Source organism: Austrofundulus limnaeus, unplaced genomic scaffold (genome assembly GCF_001266775.1).
Source record: "Austrofundulus limnaeus strain Quisiro unplaced genomic scaffold, Austrofundulus_limnaeus-1.0 Scaffold306, whole genome shotgun sequence".
Classification (NCBI taxonomy): Eukaryota; Metazoa; Chordata; class Actinopteri; order Cyprinodontiformes; family Rivulidae; genus Austrofundulus; species Austrofundulus limnaeus.
In genome coordinates this window covers 581,130-594,373 of record NW_013952708.1, presented here as the reverse complement: position 1 = coordinate 594,373, position 13,244 = coordinate 581,130, and the positions used below count along the sequence as shown (strand labels likewise).

General features: G+C 38.5%; 1 protein-coding gene across 1 annotated transcript in view; it reads right to left on the bottom strand.

The window, feature by feature from the left end:
* The window catches only part of adcy7 (adenylate cyclase 7), a gene marked incomplete in the record, with an annotated part of 74,861 nt that overhangs the window by 9,612 nt on the left and 52,005 nt on the right, over positions 1 to 13,244 (bottom strand). The window contains 9 exon segments of the mRNA XM_014021800.1: positions 699 to 758; positions 3,291 to 3,334; positions 3,496 to 3,684; positions 3,958 to 4,090; positions 4,747 to 4,905; positions 6,316 to 6,443; positions 7,137 to 7,248; positions 9,465 to 9,625; positions 11,608 to 11,757. Of these exon segments, the coding sequence (XP_013877254.1) occupies positions 699 to 758; positions 3,291 to 3,334; positions 3,496 to 3,684; positions 3,958 to 4,090; positions 4,747 to 4,905; positions 6,316 to 6,443; positions 7,137 to 7,248; positions 9,465 to 9,625; positions 11,608 to 11,757 (1,136 nt within the window).

The window sequence follows — 13,244 nt, the reverse complement described above, 5'->3', positions numbered from 1 at the left end:
ACACACACACACACACACACACACACACACACACACACACACACAGCTTAATTCGAACAGATGCTGGAAAAACCAGATTTGTCCATGTGGGTTACTTAGGAGGTCCATTTCAGCTGTGCTCGGAGGCACGGTGCTGCCAGATGGAGCATTAGTGAGGAAAGAGAAAGACGATTTGTTGCCTGTGAGAAAGTTAAAAGGAAAAAAAAAAATGCTGGGTGAATCATGGCGTGTGTTAGACCGTCCCTCCGGGATTCGGCGGGGCGTTTTCTGTTGTGCTTCTGTTTGGAAAGCCCCTACTCATTTAGGAAGGAAGTGCTCAGAGAGTTGCAGAACCCCATCACACACACAAGCCCAGGTTGGTGATCAGTGTTAATAGGAGCATGTCAGTCCACTATTACAGCACTTTCACAATCAAGTTCTGCCCTGTTAGAAACAGCTAGCAGTTAGAGATGAGGAGAACAGTGTTTTCCAGCTGCTCAGGTTAGTGTTGGGACATCAGTGATCTCCACCAAGACAGTAGTTCTCATTCAGAGAAGCAAAACAGAAATTTAGAGGCGGGTGTGAATAATCACTTTGCTCTTTTTGATCTAATGAAACGTGATTTGTGTGACAAATTCTATAAACAATGAGCCCAAAGGTTGAGAACTACTGAACTGACAGGGATGAAGATCTTGTGGGTCATAAAAGGCCCCACTCACTTATTGCTGCTGAGTGGAGGTGTGGACAAGGAGAACGGCTCTTCAAGTGACTCATCAAAGCTGTCAGGGTCCAACGGCAAAACAAAAACACAAGTTTATCACAAGACAGCAGCTGGCAGCCAGCGGACACAAACAAAACATGGTCTAGCCGTGAAATCTGARCCGGGATCGCAGGCGGAGTGGAGCAAATCACCACTGCTACTTTGACTCGAGGAAAACACATTTCTGCCACATCAAGTCATCAAGCTGGAGTGGGTCCACCTCGTTTCGCCGGCACTACAGCTTCAGACATGTTCACCAGGCGTTGCCCCGGCTGCACGAGGTTATGAACACATGGATGAAATGAACGGCTCACCAGATAAAACAAGTCTGAATATGAATCAGGAGGGAGGTTTGTGCTTTTAGATGCACACTTCTAGCTTCTAATCACTTTGTTTTAGCCCCGATCACGTGTGTGAGTAAGTTCTGCGCACTAATCATGGTTGGACTGTGGCAAATAATTTGTTGATGAACTGCTTGAAGGAACAGGTCTATAACTTAGTTTGGTCAGCTAATCTGCATCTACAGTTGTATTTCTGTTAGCTGGTTAAGACTGGCTCTTTGTTAGTCTTTTTATGCTCTAAGTTACCTTTTGCCCAACATTTTGAACAAAAAACTTTAAATTTTCACTATCCCCTCAGGGAATCCATACAAATAACTACAAACAAAAATTTTCTAGATTCTTTCTTCTGTTTTGTGTCTTGTTAAAACAGAAAAAATGCTTTACCACCGAAAACCTTTAAAGGAGGTGAAGAAATTATTGGAGTTTAGGTTTATATAACTGATTTAAATTACATACACATGGTATAGTTTTATGATAGAACTGTAATGATTGTTAAATGTGACTGTTTTGCTTAACTTGATGATTTTTATATTAATAACTACATGCCTGAAAACAAACTCAACACATAACTGAACTTTTAAATCCTCATTGGGGTAAGATTTTAATGTCTGAAGGGCATGGCTTCAAGAAGAGTAGGGACTCCCCTTTCTGATGATGTAATCAAATAGGCGGAGCCATACCTTGGAGCTTTTGTTAAAACCAATTGTACTTCCTGAGAGTCTGAACTCGTGGTCACTCGGTTAAACCAGACTTCAGCAAAGAGCGCTCTTTGGTTTTGTATGGTTCCTCTTTAATAATCCTTTCCATACATTTGCACATTCTCCGTATGGTTTAGCACACATCCTGGTAACGAACACGCATAACAATATTTTCTTTCAATGGTATTGTGTCTTTTCCAGGTTCATAGATTCTATACCAGAATCAAGTCACTATGTTACCTTCAGTTGTAATGAAAAAGCTGCAAATATCAAAAATACGTTTGATTTAGCATCTAAACGCCTTGACGTTGGCCTCTCTTTCTTTGAGAACCTCCTACCGTTTCTGACACTCCCACTTTGTGTGTTTTAGTGGAGGGGTGAACTGTGGGGGCTAAAGCTTGGCTGTAGACTGAGCTCCAGGGAGGAGCTTTATACAAATAGGCGGTGCTTTGTACCAGCAAGTGTTTAGGCAGCTCCACGTGGTTACCACAGGAGATTCGAGGATTTCTCAAGCATGCACGAATGAGTCAAAGTAACACTCGGGGTATGTTTTTGATGCAGGAATGAAGTTATAACATGATATAATGCTCAGAAAAGTTGATTTTGCTTAATAACCCCCCAAAAGAGTAACTGTTGGTTGGTTTCTAAAAATGTTTATCCAAGATGTTCAGGCGCTGGAATTGCTTTATAACGCACAAGGCATTTTCCACATCTTGTAACCTTCGTTCACTCAGCAATAAAGCCTATTATTAGCAAGCCAGCCTCTTCAAAACTCAAATAAAATTATGTCCAAATACAACCATTTCTTCTGGATTTTGTCAATGAGTGTATTTGCTATTTGTATAACTTCTTTTGATGCTACATTTTTTTTCTCCTAAATAGTCACACAACACGGTGAACCATAATAAGGCCAATGTAGCCTTTTATAGTGTCATGCTCAAGGACAGGGTTCAGTTAAAATATCATCAAGACTTTTTGGCCCCAAACCCCAACAAGGAAGTTGCATCACTATTAGTTGGCTCTAGCTAAGTGTTTAGAGTTGTTGTCTGTTAGTCAGTTGCTTCAGTCACCGGTTTTCCCAGTTCAGATGTCTAAATTAGGTTTTATTCTTATTACTGAGGAACAGTCAAACTACACTGGATTTGATACAGTACTGGTATGCGTAAAGAGGTAAAAGACGACATCATGGGCTTGTCATCAGACCTGTCAGACATGAAAAATCCTAATTCAGAGCCAGCATACTTTAATATGATCATCTTCATCTCTAATGCTAAACATCTGCAATAACATAATGACAAACGTAAAATATATACTTAACATATGTATAAATGTTTTGTTATGCAGTATTAATTGTTTTTAAAAYGTGAAGGTGAAATAATGAGTTTAGACTGAGAAAAGAAAGCAAAGTTAGCTGGTTAATACTGCTGGTAAACACTTGTGAAGCATCATCAGCAGCACGTTATTGAGTAATCAGGCTGAATCTGGGATTCTGTGTTTGCAGACTTTGCTTACCTATCAGTGATCTTGGAGCTTGGGGTCGGTCGTAAAGGAATGTCCTGGAAAGAAAAAAAAACCTCTAAAGCAGCAGCCTCAGAATTGCAAGACCACGGCACTGACGCAGCCCAAAATGCTTCGAATCCTGTCATATATTTTATTTTAATGTCAAATAAAAATTAAAAGACCTAAAAAAACAATAACTACAGAGCAGTCTGCTCACCTTGAAGCGTGTCTTCCCATTAACGATGTTGTCTGATGTGAAGCCCTCCCGGCTCTGCAGGTGGGCAAAAGGTTTCACGGCGCCCCAGGATTCAAGGTAGCGCGTCATACGGACAGATGCCCTCATCTTCAGTCCATCGTTCACTCGAGGTTTAGCTGTGTTTCGGGTGTTCAGGGACGGATCCTTGGACTGAGTATGCAAAAACGCACAACTTATTGATCATAAAAAAGTAAACCTTTAATACCTTGATATGTCCTAAATCATACAGATTACAAACATTTTAGCAACTTGTTGTCATTTTTAGCATTCGGTCTACAACCTAAAAATATATATTTTTATTTTTAGGTATGCAGAACATATCAAATTCATAGAAAAAAACAACAAAAAATGAAAAGGAAACTGTTTTACTTTGGACTTCTCACTGTTCCTAAGCTGCCTACTTAAATAAAAATACAGACTTACCCTTGGATCAATCACTAGGTAGGTGCGKACATTGAGTTCATTGAGGTAAGAGTCTCTGAGGTGGCCGTTGCCCTCTTCTACTTCATAAGCCTTATTCAGGTGTTTCAGGGTTGCCTCTGTGATGTGGACACGCCTAACCAGGAGACAGAAAGACACAATGAATGATCTTTCATGGTGTTTATTAAATCAACCCATACAAGTCATGCAGTCATAAAAGCAAATTTCTTTTTGACTTTTCTAACCTTCACACTCACAAAAATATCACTGTAATTAGTGGCTGTTTTGATAAATGATGTGATTACCGGTACATAAAAAAACTGGAATCTATAACATTTAAGTTTCAAGGCTTTGAAAGTTATTAAATAGTCAAAATTTCTGAATTTCTTGTTTTGAGACAAACATATTACATAAAGTATGTGGGTGAGAGCACCTTGATTTTAAAACATTGCCATAATAGGACGCTTTAGATGATTAAACACAGAACAGGAGAAAAAACAAACAGATCTGAAGGACATCAGTTAAATGGTGAGCAGAGAGTAGAACACAAACCCAACAAGATTAAATCATTTTTAATAATGTCTTGTGGTAAACTGTTTAATGAATGTGAACTAATTTATATGGAAGTCTGACTGCAGTTAATGGTGAAAATAGTGAACTTTCACAGCACTGGTGCACAGCTTTGTTATCTCCCAGATTTACGAAGGATGCGTGAATCTCATTTTGTAACAACAATGATCCAAAGAGCTACTCAGGTTATAGAAATATAAGTAAATGAGTTGAACTACTCACCCGGGGACTCCTCCTGACTCCATGTGATTGGCCAGAGTGACRTCGTGCGACCACACGTCAAACTGCCACTTCCGGAGGCCGATCACGCCGCAGAGCACGTTGCCTGAGTGAACCCCAACTCTCATGTTGATATCCACCCCTGTGGCTTCCCGAACCTGCCTGAAGGAGCATCAAGCAGCAATAAAACGTGGTGTTGTGACTATTACTACATAATATCTACAAACCAAACACAGTTCAACAATGCCACAATATGATGCTATTTACTGTCCTTTCAAAATGAGCCTATTTGAAGCCTTGTTGACTGTGTATCAATAAAATAAGTAAAATTATACATACAACACTCTCTGTGGTGCAAACAAATTCAAGATAAATTTTTATAAAACAAGGGTTTTATCTTTTGGAGAAAAAAWTTTCAATGTACCGTCTTGCTTACAGTATCGCAATATATCGCGAAATATCATATTGTGATCCCTGTGTCACAATTAGGCATGGGCCGAATACCGGTTTCAAGGTATACCGTGATATGAAAAAGTCACGGTTTGAAAACCACTAAAATCTTCTGTCATACCGTGACTACGGTATAAGTGTTTTTTGTTTATTTTTCCTCGGGTCTGTTCCCCCGCGACCTCTCCCCCGCGCACTCCCGCAGCAGACTGCCTGTCGGTGCTCGCAGCTCTGCGAGGGTYGTGTGGTGGCTGAAGAACAGAGTTCCCCAAACTTTTCCCCTGTCTAAAATAATAAATCCAGCTATATGAAGATATTTAGGATGCCGTAAAGATGACAGCAATGTGTACCGTGAAGGCATCTAACATCGCAGCTCCAGGTAAATTTTATGCTATTTTGAAAGGAATGAGCTAACATTAGCATCAGATTGTGAAACATATCACCGTGTTGCTGTGGCTTAACGCACCAGTCACAGCTTGTCTGCAAAATTGGATTGTGTATTTGATAAGTTTTGAGTGAAAGGCGATAAAATTGAATGCCTCCTTTAGCCGAGCAGTTCTTTGGCTGATCGTGAGTTTCATAAACACGCATTCATAGTTGTGATTTCTTGTTTCTGTGTGCTTATAATTCTATAATTTTTACGCCAAAAAACCTTATGAAGTTTAAAACACAATAAAAACTCCCAACGTGATACATTACTTCAATAAAGAGACTTGTCGTGCAGTATACACTGATTTGTCAAATAATAAAGCAGTGGAAAAGCAATTATCCAATTAGATGTAAACTTTATCAGGATAAMCTTAACATTAGGTGTTAAAAATCATAAGTACAGATGCACACAGGTAAATAAAATGTCAGCATAACACCTCTGAGATTTAAAAACAGCTTCCAAAGATAATTAAAGTTGAATGTGATAATAGAAAAGTTATTTTCTTTTTTGTTTTTAAATACAAATTTCAAAACAAAATTTTTAGAGCTGCAATCATAATACCGTCACAACGCGAAACCGTGACATTTTTGCCCAAGGTTATCATACCRTCCCATGCCTAGTCACAATAAATATCGTATCACCAATACACAGCCCTGGTGTTCACATACAGAAGATGAGTGTAATGGTTCACTCACTTAATGGCTTCACACATGTCCAGGCCCATTTTGACACAGTTCTTGGCATGTTTAGGCAGCGAGACCGGCAACCCAGACACACAGTAGTAGCAGTCCCCCAGGATCTTGATTCTCATGCATTCATTCTCCTGTAAAGGACCCCCACACCCCCACACCCACAACAATCATTTTAAGAAACCAGGTGAGTAAGAGCTGAGGGAAGCTAACCCCTCCCAAAAAATGAACCACAGAAAAATAAAAGGCAAATATTCGGAGTGGTTAGTGCTTCGTTTGTGCACTTGAAATTGTCGTTTGTGCTGCTATGGTTTCCTATATATTAAAGATTATTTGTAAGGGTCATTCAGGGGTCACCATCCCATCCGCTCGCTCCAAAATGGACCAAAAATGAACCAAACTAGTCAAATTTTGTAGAGCTTTGTTTGAGCAGGTTTGTGCCGTTGAAACGGCTGTTTGTGCTGCTATAATTTATTATATATTACACGTTATAATTTCGGACGATCATGTGACTTGGCCTGAACTGTTTACGTCTGTGACAACGGGCCAAGTCACGTGATCGTCCCAAATGATAACGTGTAATATCTCATMAACTATAGCAGCACAAATGACAATTTCAAGTGCACAAAAGCACACAAACGAAACACTAACCACTCATCATATTTGCCTTTTTTTTCTGTGATTCATTTTTTGGGAGGGGTTGGCTTCACTCGGCTGCGAGGCAACAAAAGCAGGAACTACTCTGACACTGCCCAACAGGGCTTGAATTCTAGCTTACCAATAAAATAAATAATAAAATTACAATATTAACAAAAGTATTTTCTCACCTTAGCTATTTGGTCAAATTTGCCAAACAGTTCGTTGAGCATAATTACAAGCTCCTTAGGAGAACAGTCACTGGCCAAACGAGTGAAGCCAACAATGTCTGCATACAGAATACTGAAAGAAAGAAATGACGATTAAAAAACGAGCACACAACAAGACACTGACATGGAAAACACCATGTTTCAGCTCTTCAACCGTTCTTCAGTTTCTGTGTGGCTATTTTTGCATATTATGTTAAAAAAGGTGACTTTACCACACCAAGACAGGTAAAATTAACATTCCTCAAAGTCCACGATCGGTCAAGTGACTTTTCTTGACTAGGCATTAGGGTTGGGCGATATTGGCAAAAAAATTAATCACCATTAATTGTGGTATTTAGACGATAACGATTAATTTGGCGATTAATCCCCTGGAGTCCCAGAACACCCTTATGTCCTGGTCTCATGACCAATTTGGTGGGAAAGATTTGCTCTTCATAAAAATCTATTCCGAATTGTCAAAATTACAGACTTTGGTCCATACATCAAATTTTAAATTGTGTTGATAGATAAATCAATTTCAGAATTTATTTTTTTTATGTTCGTCATATTTGAAGCGGAGAGGATCATGACCAGACCGAACGAGGAAATTACCAGTCAGTCTGCCTGGTGGCATTAATCGTATTAATCGTCAAGTGCCAAAAAATAATCGATTAATGTTTTTCTGACGATTAATTGCACACGATACGATTATGCCCAACCCTACTAGGCATGTTTTTCAAACTTGAACTGCAATATTTCATGTATATGTTGTGTGGTGTGTAGAACACGTTTGAGTGTTACCATGCTCAGGCTGGCAGAAAATCTCTTCCTTTTTAATTACTGACTATAGAAACTGTCAAGGACCTCCTGTATGTACAGTTAGCAACGAGAGCACAGTGAGCCTGCTTTTATCAAAATAGCCCCATCAGCCTTTTATGATCCACAATGACCATTATAGCAGGAGGAAGAGTTTCAGACAAAATCGCCTTGGCCATTCTCCCATTAACCTCCAGCGAGTCTGATCGGTGTCTCGCTGAAAGACCTGTCTGGTTCCGAGCTGAATCACAGTCCCGGCGTCAATAAAGCTTCCCATTTGCAAAACCAGGGAGAGAGTGATAGCTTGTTTGACCTTTCACAGAGCTCTGACACAACAAAGAAAAACTGGAGGAATTTCAGCACAAATCCAACCCCAAGACAGCCCTTGACTCCCTTCCTTAATGTGACCGATCTCAGGGTGGGGGGTGGGGGAAGTGAAACTAACCACAGCAACAGGAGCCTCACTGGACACCACAGTCATTGTGTAGCAGTGAATGATCTGTCAGCAGCTGTGCCATGAAAGCAACAATGTCTTTTTACAGCATGATGAAGTGCAACTGATTTGCCAGCATAACGACAAAGCCGCCAAATTAATCTAAGCATTCTCCGTGTTAACAATGGTTATTTACATAAAGACATTCAAAACAAACCCAGACAAAAAAAAACACCTTCAAAGAGCTACATATAAAATATTATAATGAACTGAACAATGCAACAAAGCAGAGAATTACTGGTGCTGTTCAAGAATGGTCTGAATAATACGGACCATGAGTTGAGAAAGACAGGACCACAAATGCAGACTAAAAAAAACCCAGGTGCTTCATGAAGCTGCCAACACAGCTAATGACAGCTCTGACTCTGTAATTACAGGGATGCACCCAGTCTCAGTCAACACTGTTTCACTGAGGTCTGACAGCAGCATAAAACACAGTATGACTGATGGTCTATGTGTAAGATCACTTTGTCCTTAATCATTTAAAAAACACAACACAGAATATTAAACATACATAAAAAGTGTTAAATAAATCCAGAAAACACACCAGAAAAAAGAAATAAAGCCCGTGAAAGATTTATTTAAATTAACCTGTCTGTTCTTTTCTACCTTTGTAGAAAATACTGTATGTCTTTAATCAAGTAAATTTAATCCTGACTGCCACAAAATCTGTCATCACTTCCTAAATGAATGAAACCTTCATACAGAAAGCTGTCTGGACTGCTGCATTTAATATCACCAGAAACGAGAAGCAGTCAGTGAAGTCTGCGTTTTGTTGTTGTTTTCCTTTTCCAAACCTTGTTCGCTTTATGATTTTTAATTATGGATAAACAAAGTGCAAAACCTTTGACCTACTTTGTGAGAATCTCTTGATGCCTGATCAGTAACACAAGATTCTCAACCTTTCACACGTATCTTGAACCCCACCAAAAAAAACAAAACACACAACAATTAATAAAACAAACAAACACAGAAGTATTTTCGGTTGTTCGTGGTTGTACCTGACGTTCTCATGCCTCTTTACATAAAGGCTGTGGAAGTTGTTATCTTTGACCAGTCGCTGTCGCTCCTCTTTGTCTTTACAGTCCTGCAAGCGCTCCATTATTGCCAATTTCATCTTCATGGAGATATAAACGGGGAGAACAGACTGCAGCAGGTTCTCCTGCAAATATAAATACACACGTAGGATATATGTTACAGCAGTGGTTCCCAAAGTTGGACTCAGGTCCCCTCTGTGGGTCATGAAACACCAAGTGAGGGTCCACAGATGATTTAACCGAATTATTAGTAAAGTTTTCATATATAAACCAGTAATATTTGGTGTGGAAGCTAAACAGTTTAAAAAGCACTGAGTTACAGTATAAAAATGAAGTTAAGCTCTCTGGACTATAGCAGCTAATGCATGTCAGTAAGTGAGCGGTCAAAACCACGAAGTAGTAAGAATTACACAAACTCAAAGTCCTAAAGATCCCCTGTTATTTGGTTGTGTCAAATATTCATCACACCATTAAGTTCTCCACTTCATCAGATCAAGCAGTTGTGTAAAAAATGACACAGGAGCCACTGTGTGACAATGACCACAGACCAGAGGAGATTTCAAAGTGTTTAGACAGATGTGAAATAAAAACTTCTCATGAAATGATTTATCTGTCTTTGTGCAACCTTATGAGGTCTGACAACACGGGTCCAGGCTCGTTTAATTCATTTCCAAAATGTTCTCACCTGCAGCGTCTCTTCAAAGGACTGTAAAACAGCAGTGGATGTGATAAGGAACATGAGCTCTAAGTATTGCGACCGTTTCAGGGTGAAGGAGAGAAAGAGAATGTGTTTGTTCTTAATTAATCATTACATAAGATTAGTTATATTTCTATAAAAGTGAATTCCAAATATAAACAAGTTTGCAAAATACCTATATTTTCTAACATGTTCAATATGTTTATGAATACATCTGTTCAATAGCAGAACATTTATTTATTTTTTTACTTCTTTTGTTCATATACTGTATTCCTCAAGTAGATCAGGTAGGATGGTGAATGCACGTGTGAACAGTTTTGTTTTTCTCATTACCACAGATTTTTAACTTCTTTAAGTGTATGTTTGGCTTTAGCATTTTTGTTCATTAACATACAAATTATATTCCTTATGTAAAAAAATCCTATCAAAATGTAATTTGCTTTAAAAAAAGACCTAAATTTAACTTTTAAAAGAAGACAGATTAATAATAACGACAATAATATATCAATCATATTTAGACACTTTACATTATTCATTCACACACACACATTTGCACACTGATGATGGCCTGCCCTGGGGCACACTGACAGTGACTGAGATTAACTAATTGAATGTGTGTATGTAACCCAATGAAGAACTAAATCAACACTAATCTCTGTTGAAATCATAAAACAAACTGTGAAGGAGGTCAGGTTTAGGAATTCACTGAAGGTAACATGTTTTATGAAATCTTTTTTATATATATTTAAACACCAGATGATAAAATACTTTTTTAGGTACTGAAATAAATGCTAATTTTTCAGCATCAACTCAAATACATAAGGAGAATCAGATGTTGTTAGGAAACACAGCAGCTTCCATGTCTGTGTTTATACAGCCCTACACTAAGCAAAGCCACACCAAAATACAAAATGAGAAAATTGTTTTAAGAACACCTCTGAAGTCAACGCAACGCAGCACGGATGCAACTATTTTAAGACTATGTGAGAAAATGTAATTTGAGAAGGACCCGTTGCTCAGAAAGAAAAACACCTAACAGAAAATCAACATACGGATGGCCAAAGGCRACGCTTTGAAATGAAAGAAGAGCGTACTGATAACAAATCCTGATGGGCTATTTTCATATTTTGACGGCTGTGTGTGTGTCCATTCAGGGAGATTTTCATAATATGCAAAAATACTCTGAAAAATAAGGGTGGTAAAACAGTCTGCACACAGTGCTCTAATCATTTGACAACGCACCTGTTTTCAAAAAAATACATGTATGCTGCTGAAAAGCTGCAGTGAGCACAAGCCTTTCAAGGGCTTGGACAATATTACACAGGGATCTATTTGACGTGACAAATTGTGGTTTTTCAAACAAGCAGCTTCTAATGAGCCGCTCTTTAAAGGCCACTGGTTTTAACTGACCTGTTGTCTCTTTTCTATCTCCAGCTTCATCCTCATGCTCAGACACCTCAGAGTGTCTTGGTAGGTCTGCTTCAGTGTTTTCTCCATTAGGACCTTATGAAAGGCTCCCACGGCACAGCCACAAAAAAACAGCACTGCATTGGACAGCAGCTAAAGGAAAAAACAAACAGTAGCCAAAGTTAGAGCTGAAAACTGAAGCACCTGTTGTATTATATACAGAATTAAGTAAGAAAGTCTGTGGCTCTGTTGGACAGATTCAGTAGAAATAATATGGGCTTTGTCAGTGACTTAATTTCTCTTCTTTATGTTATTTTTAGTTTAGAAGTTTGACAGTCTGTTAATATCTTGTTAAATTATCTAAATTATGCATTAAATTTATTTTTTAACTCCACCATCTGTAAAGTGTTCAGTGTTCACAACTTTATCATCCACCTCTGAAAGGCGAAGGTGGACTAGATTATTTTTTTCTTTCAGTGAATGTGTGTTACATTTGTTAAAAGAGACTTTTTATGCAAAATTCACTTTTACATGTTTTTATGCTTCAGTTTGGGTTTGTACTGTTTCCAGAAAAAGTCCAAGTGCCAAAAAATACTCCTAGACATTATTTATTTTTTTATTTTTTGCAATATACAAATGTTTTGTTAGTGTCAGCAAATGAGTTGTTTCAAAAACGTGCAGATTGTTACATCACAATCAAGGTAACCTAGCAGCGTGTAAGAGAACCCAGCCCCTCACCTGGTAACCCAAGTGGAGACTCTGCCCACTTCTTCACAGGACGACCACGTTTGTTCAACTGTTTTTACAACAATCATGGAAAACAAAGATGCCTGGCTTGATTATATTTTTATTTTTGATGACAGTGTTCTAGCAATATTTTAGTTTGTGCAAATAATTTCACGATGGACTCCTTTGAAAACTTCTACCAGTACACAGCAGGATTTACCCAAGTACTTTCAACTGAAGGAGACTTCTGTTCCTACTGTTCGACACAAATCTGCCGATGTTGGCTGTGCTGGGAGGGCGGAGTTAATGTAAACAAAAGGTTAGGAGGGCGCTGCCAACAGCAGCTTATTTACATAAACAGCTCGTTCTAAAGGGAGCTCAGAACAGGCAGAACCGACCAGGTGAAATCTTATTATCTGAAAATGATTTTGTGTATTGAAGTGGCTGTGACATGCTTTTTCTTCATTTACAAAAAAATAAAGAAAATATCCTAATATTTTAGAAATTTGGCATCATTCATATGATTTTTACTCAGTTTGTCACAAAACGTGCAGATATTTTGCTAAATTTGGTACAGTCCAAGTGAAACAGGAAGTGATGTCAAAGGGGAACTCTTTAAAAACAGAGGTACCGTATTTTTCGGACTATAACAAGTACACTTCGCTGCAGCATGCAGAACGGGGTGGTGACAGACCTTTCCGTCAGTCCCATACCTTATATGGAAATGGGACTATTGCATTCCGGAAATGAAGGGGGCGCTAGTGACACTATTTTCTATCGAACACTTTCAACATTAAAAATACAAATTTTACAGTAAGGAAATAGCTACAAAACGTGTTATGTTCCATTTCCAAATCTTTATTAAATCTTTGTTGTTTTTGGATATTAAAATTATATTACAGTAACAAACTAAC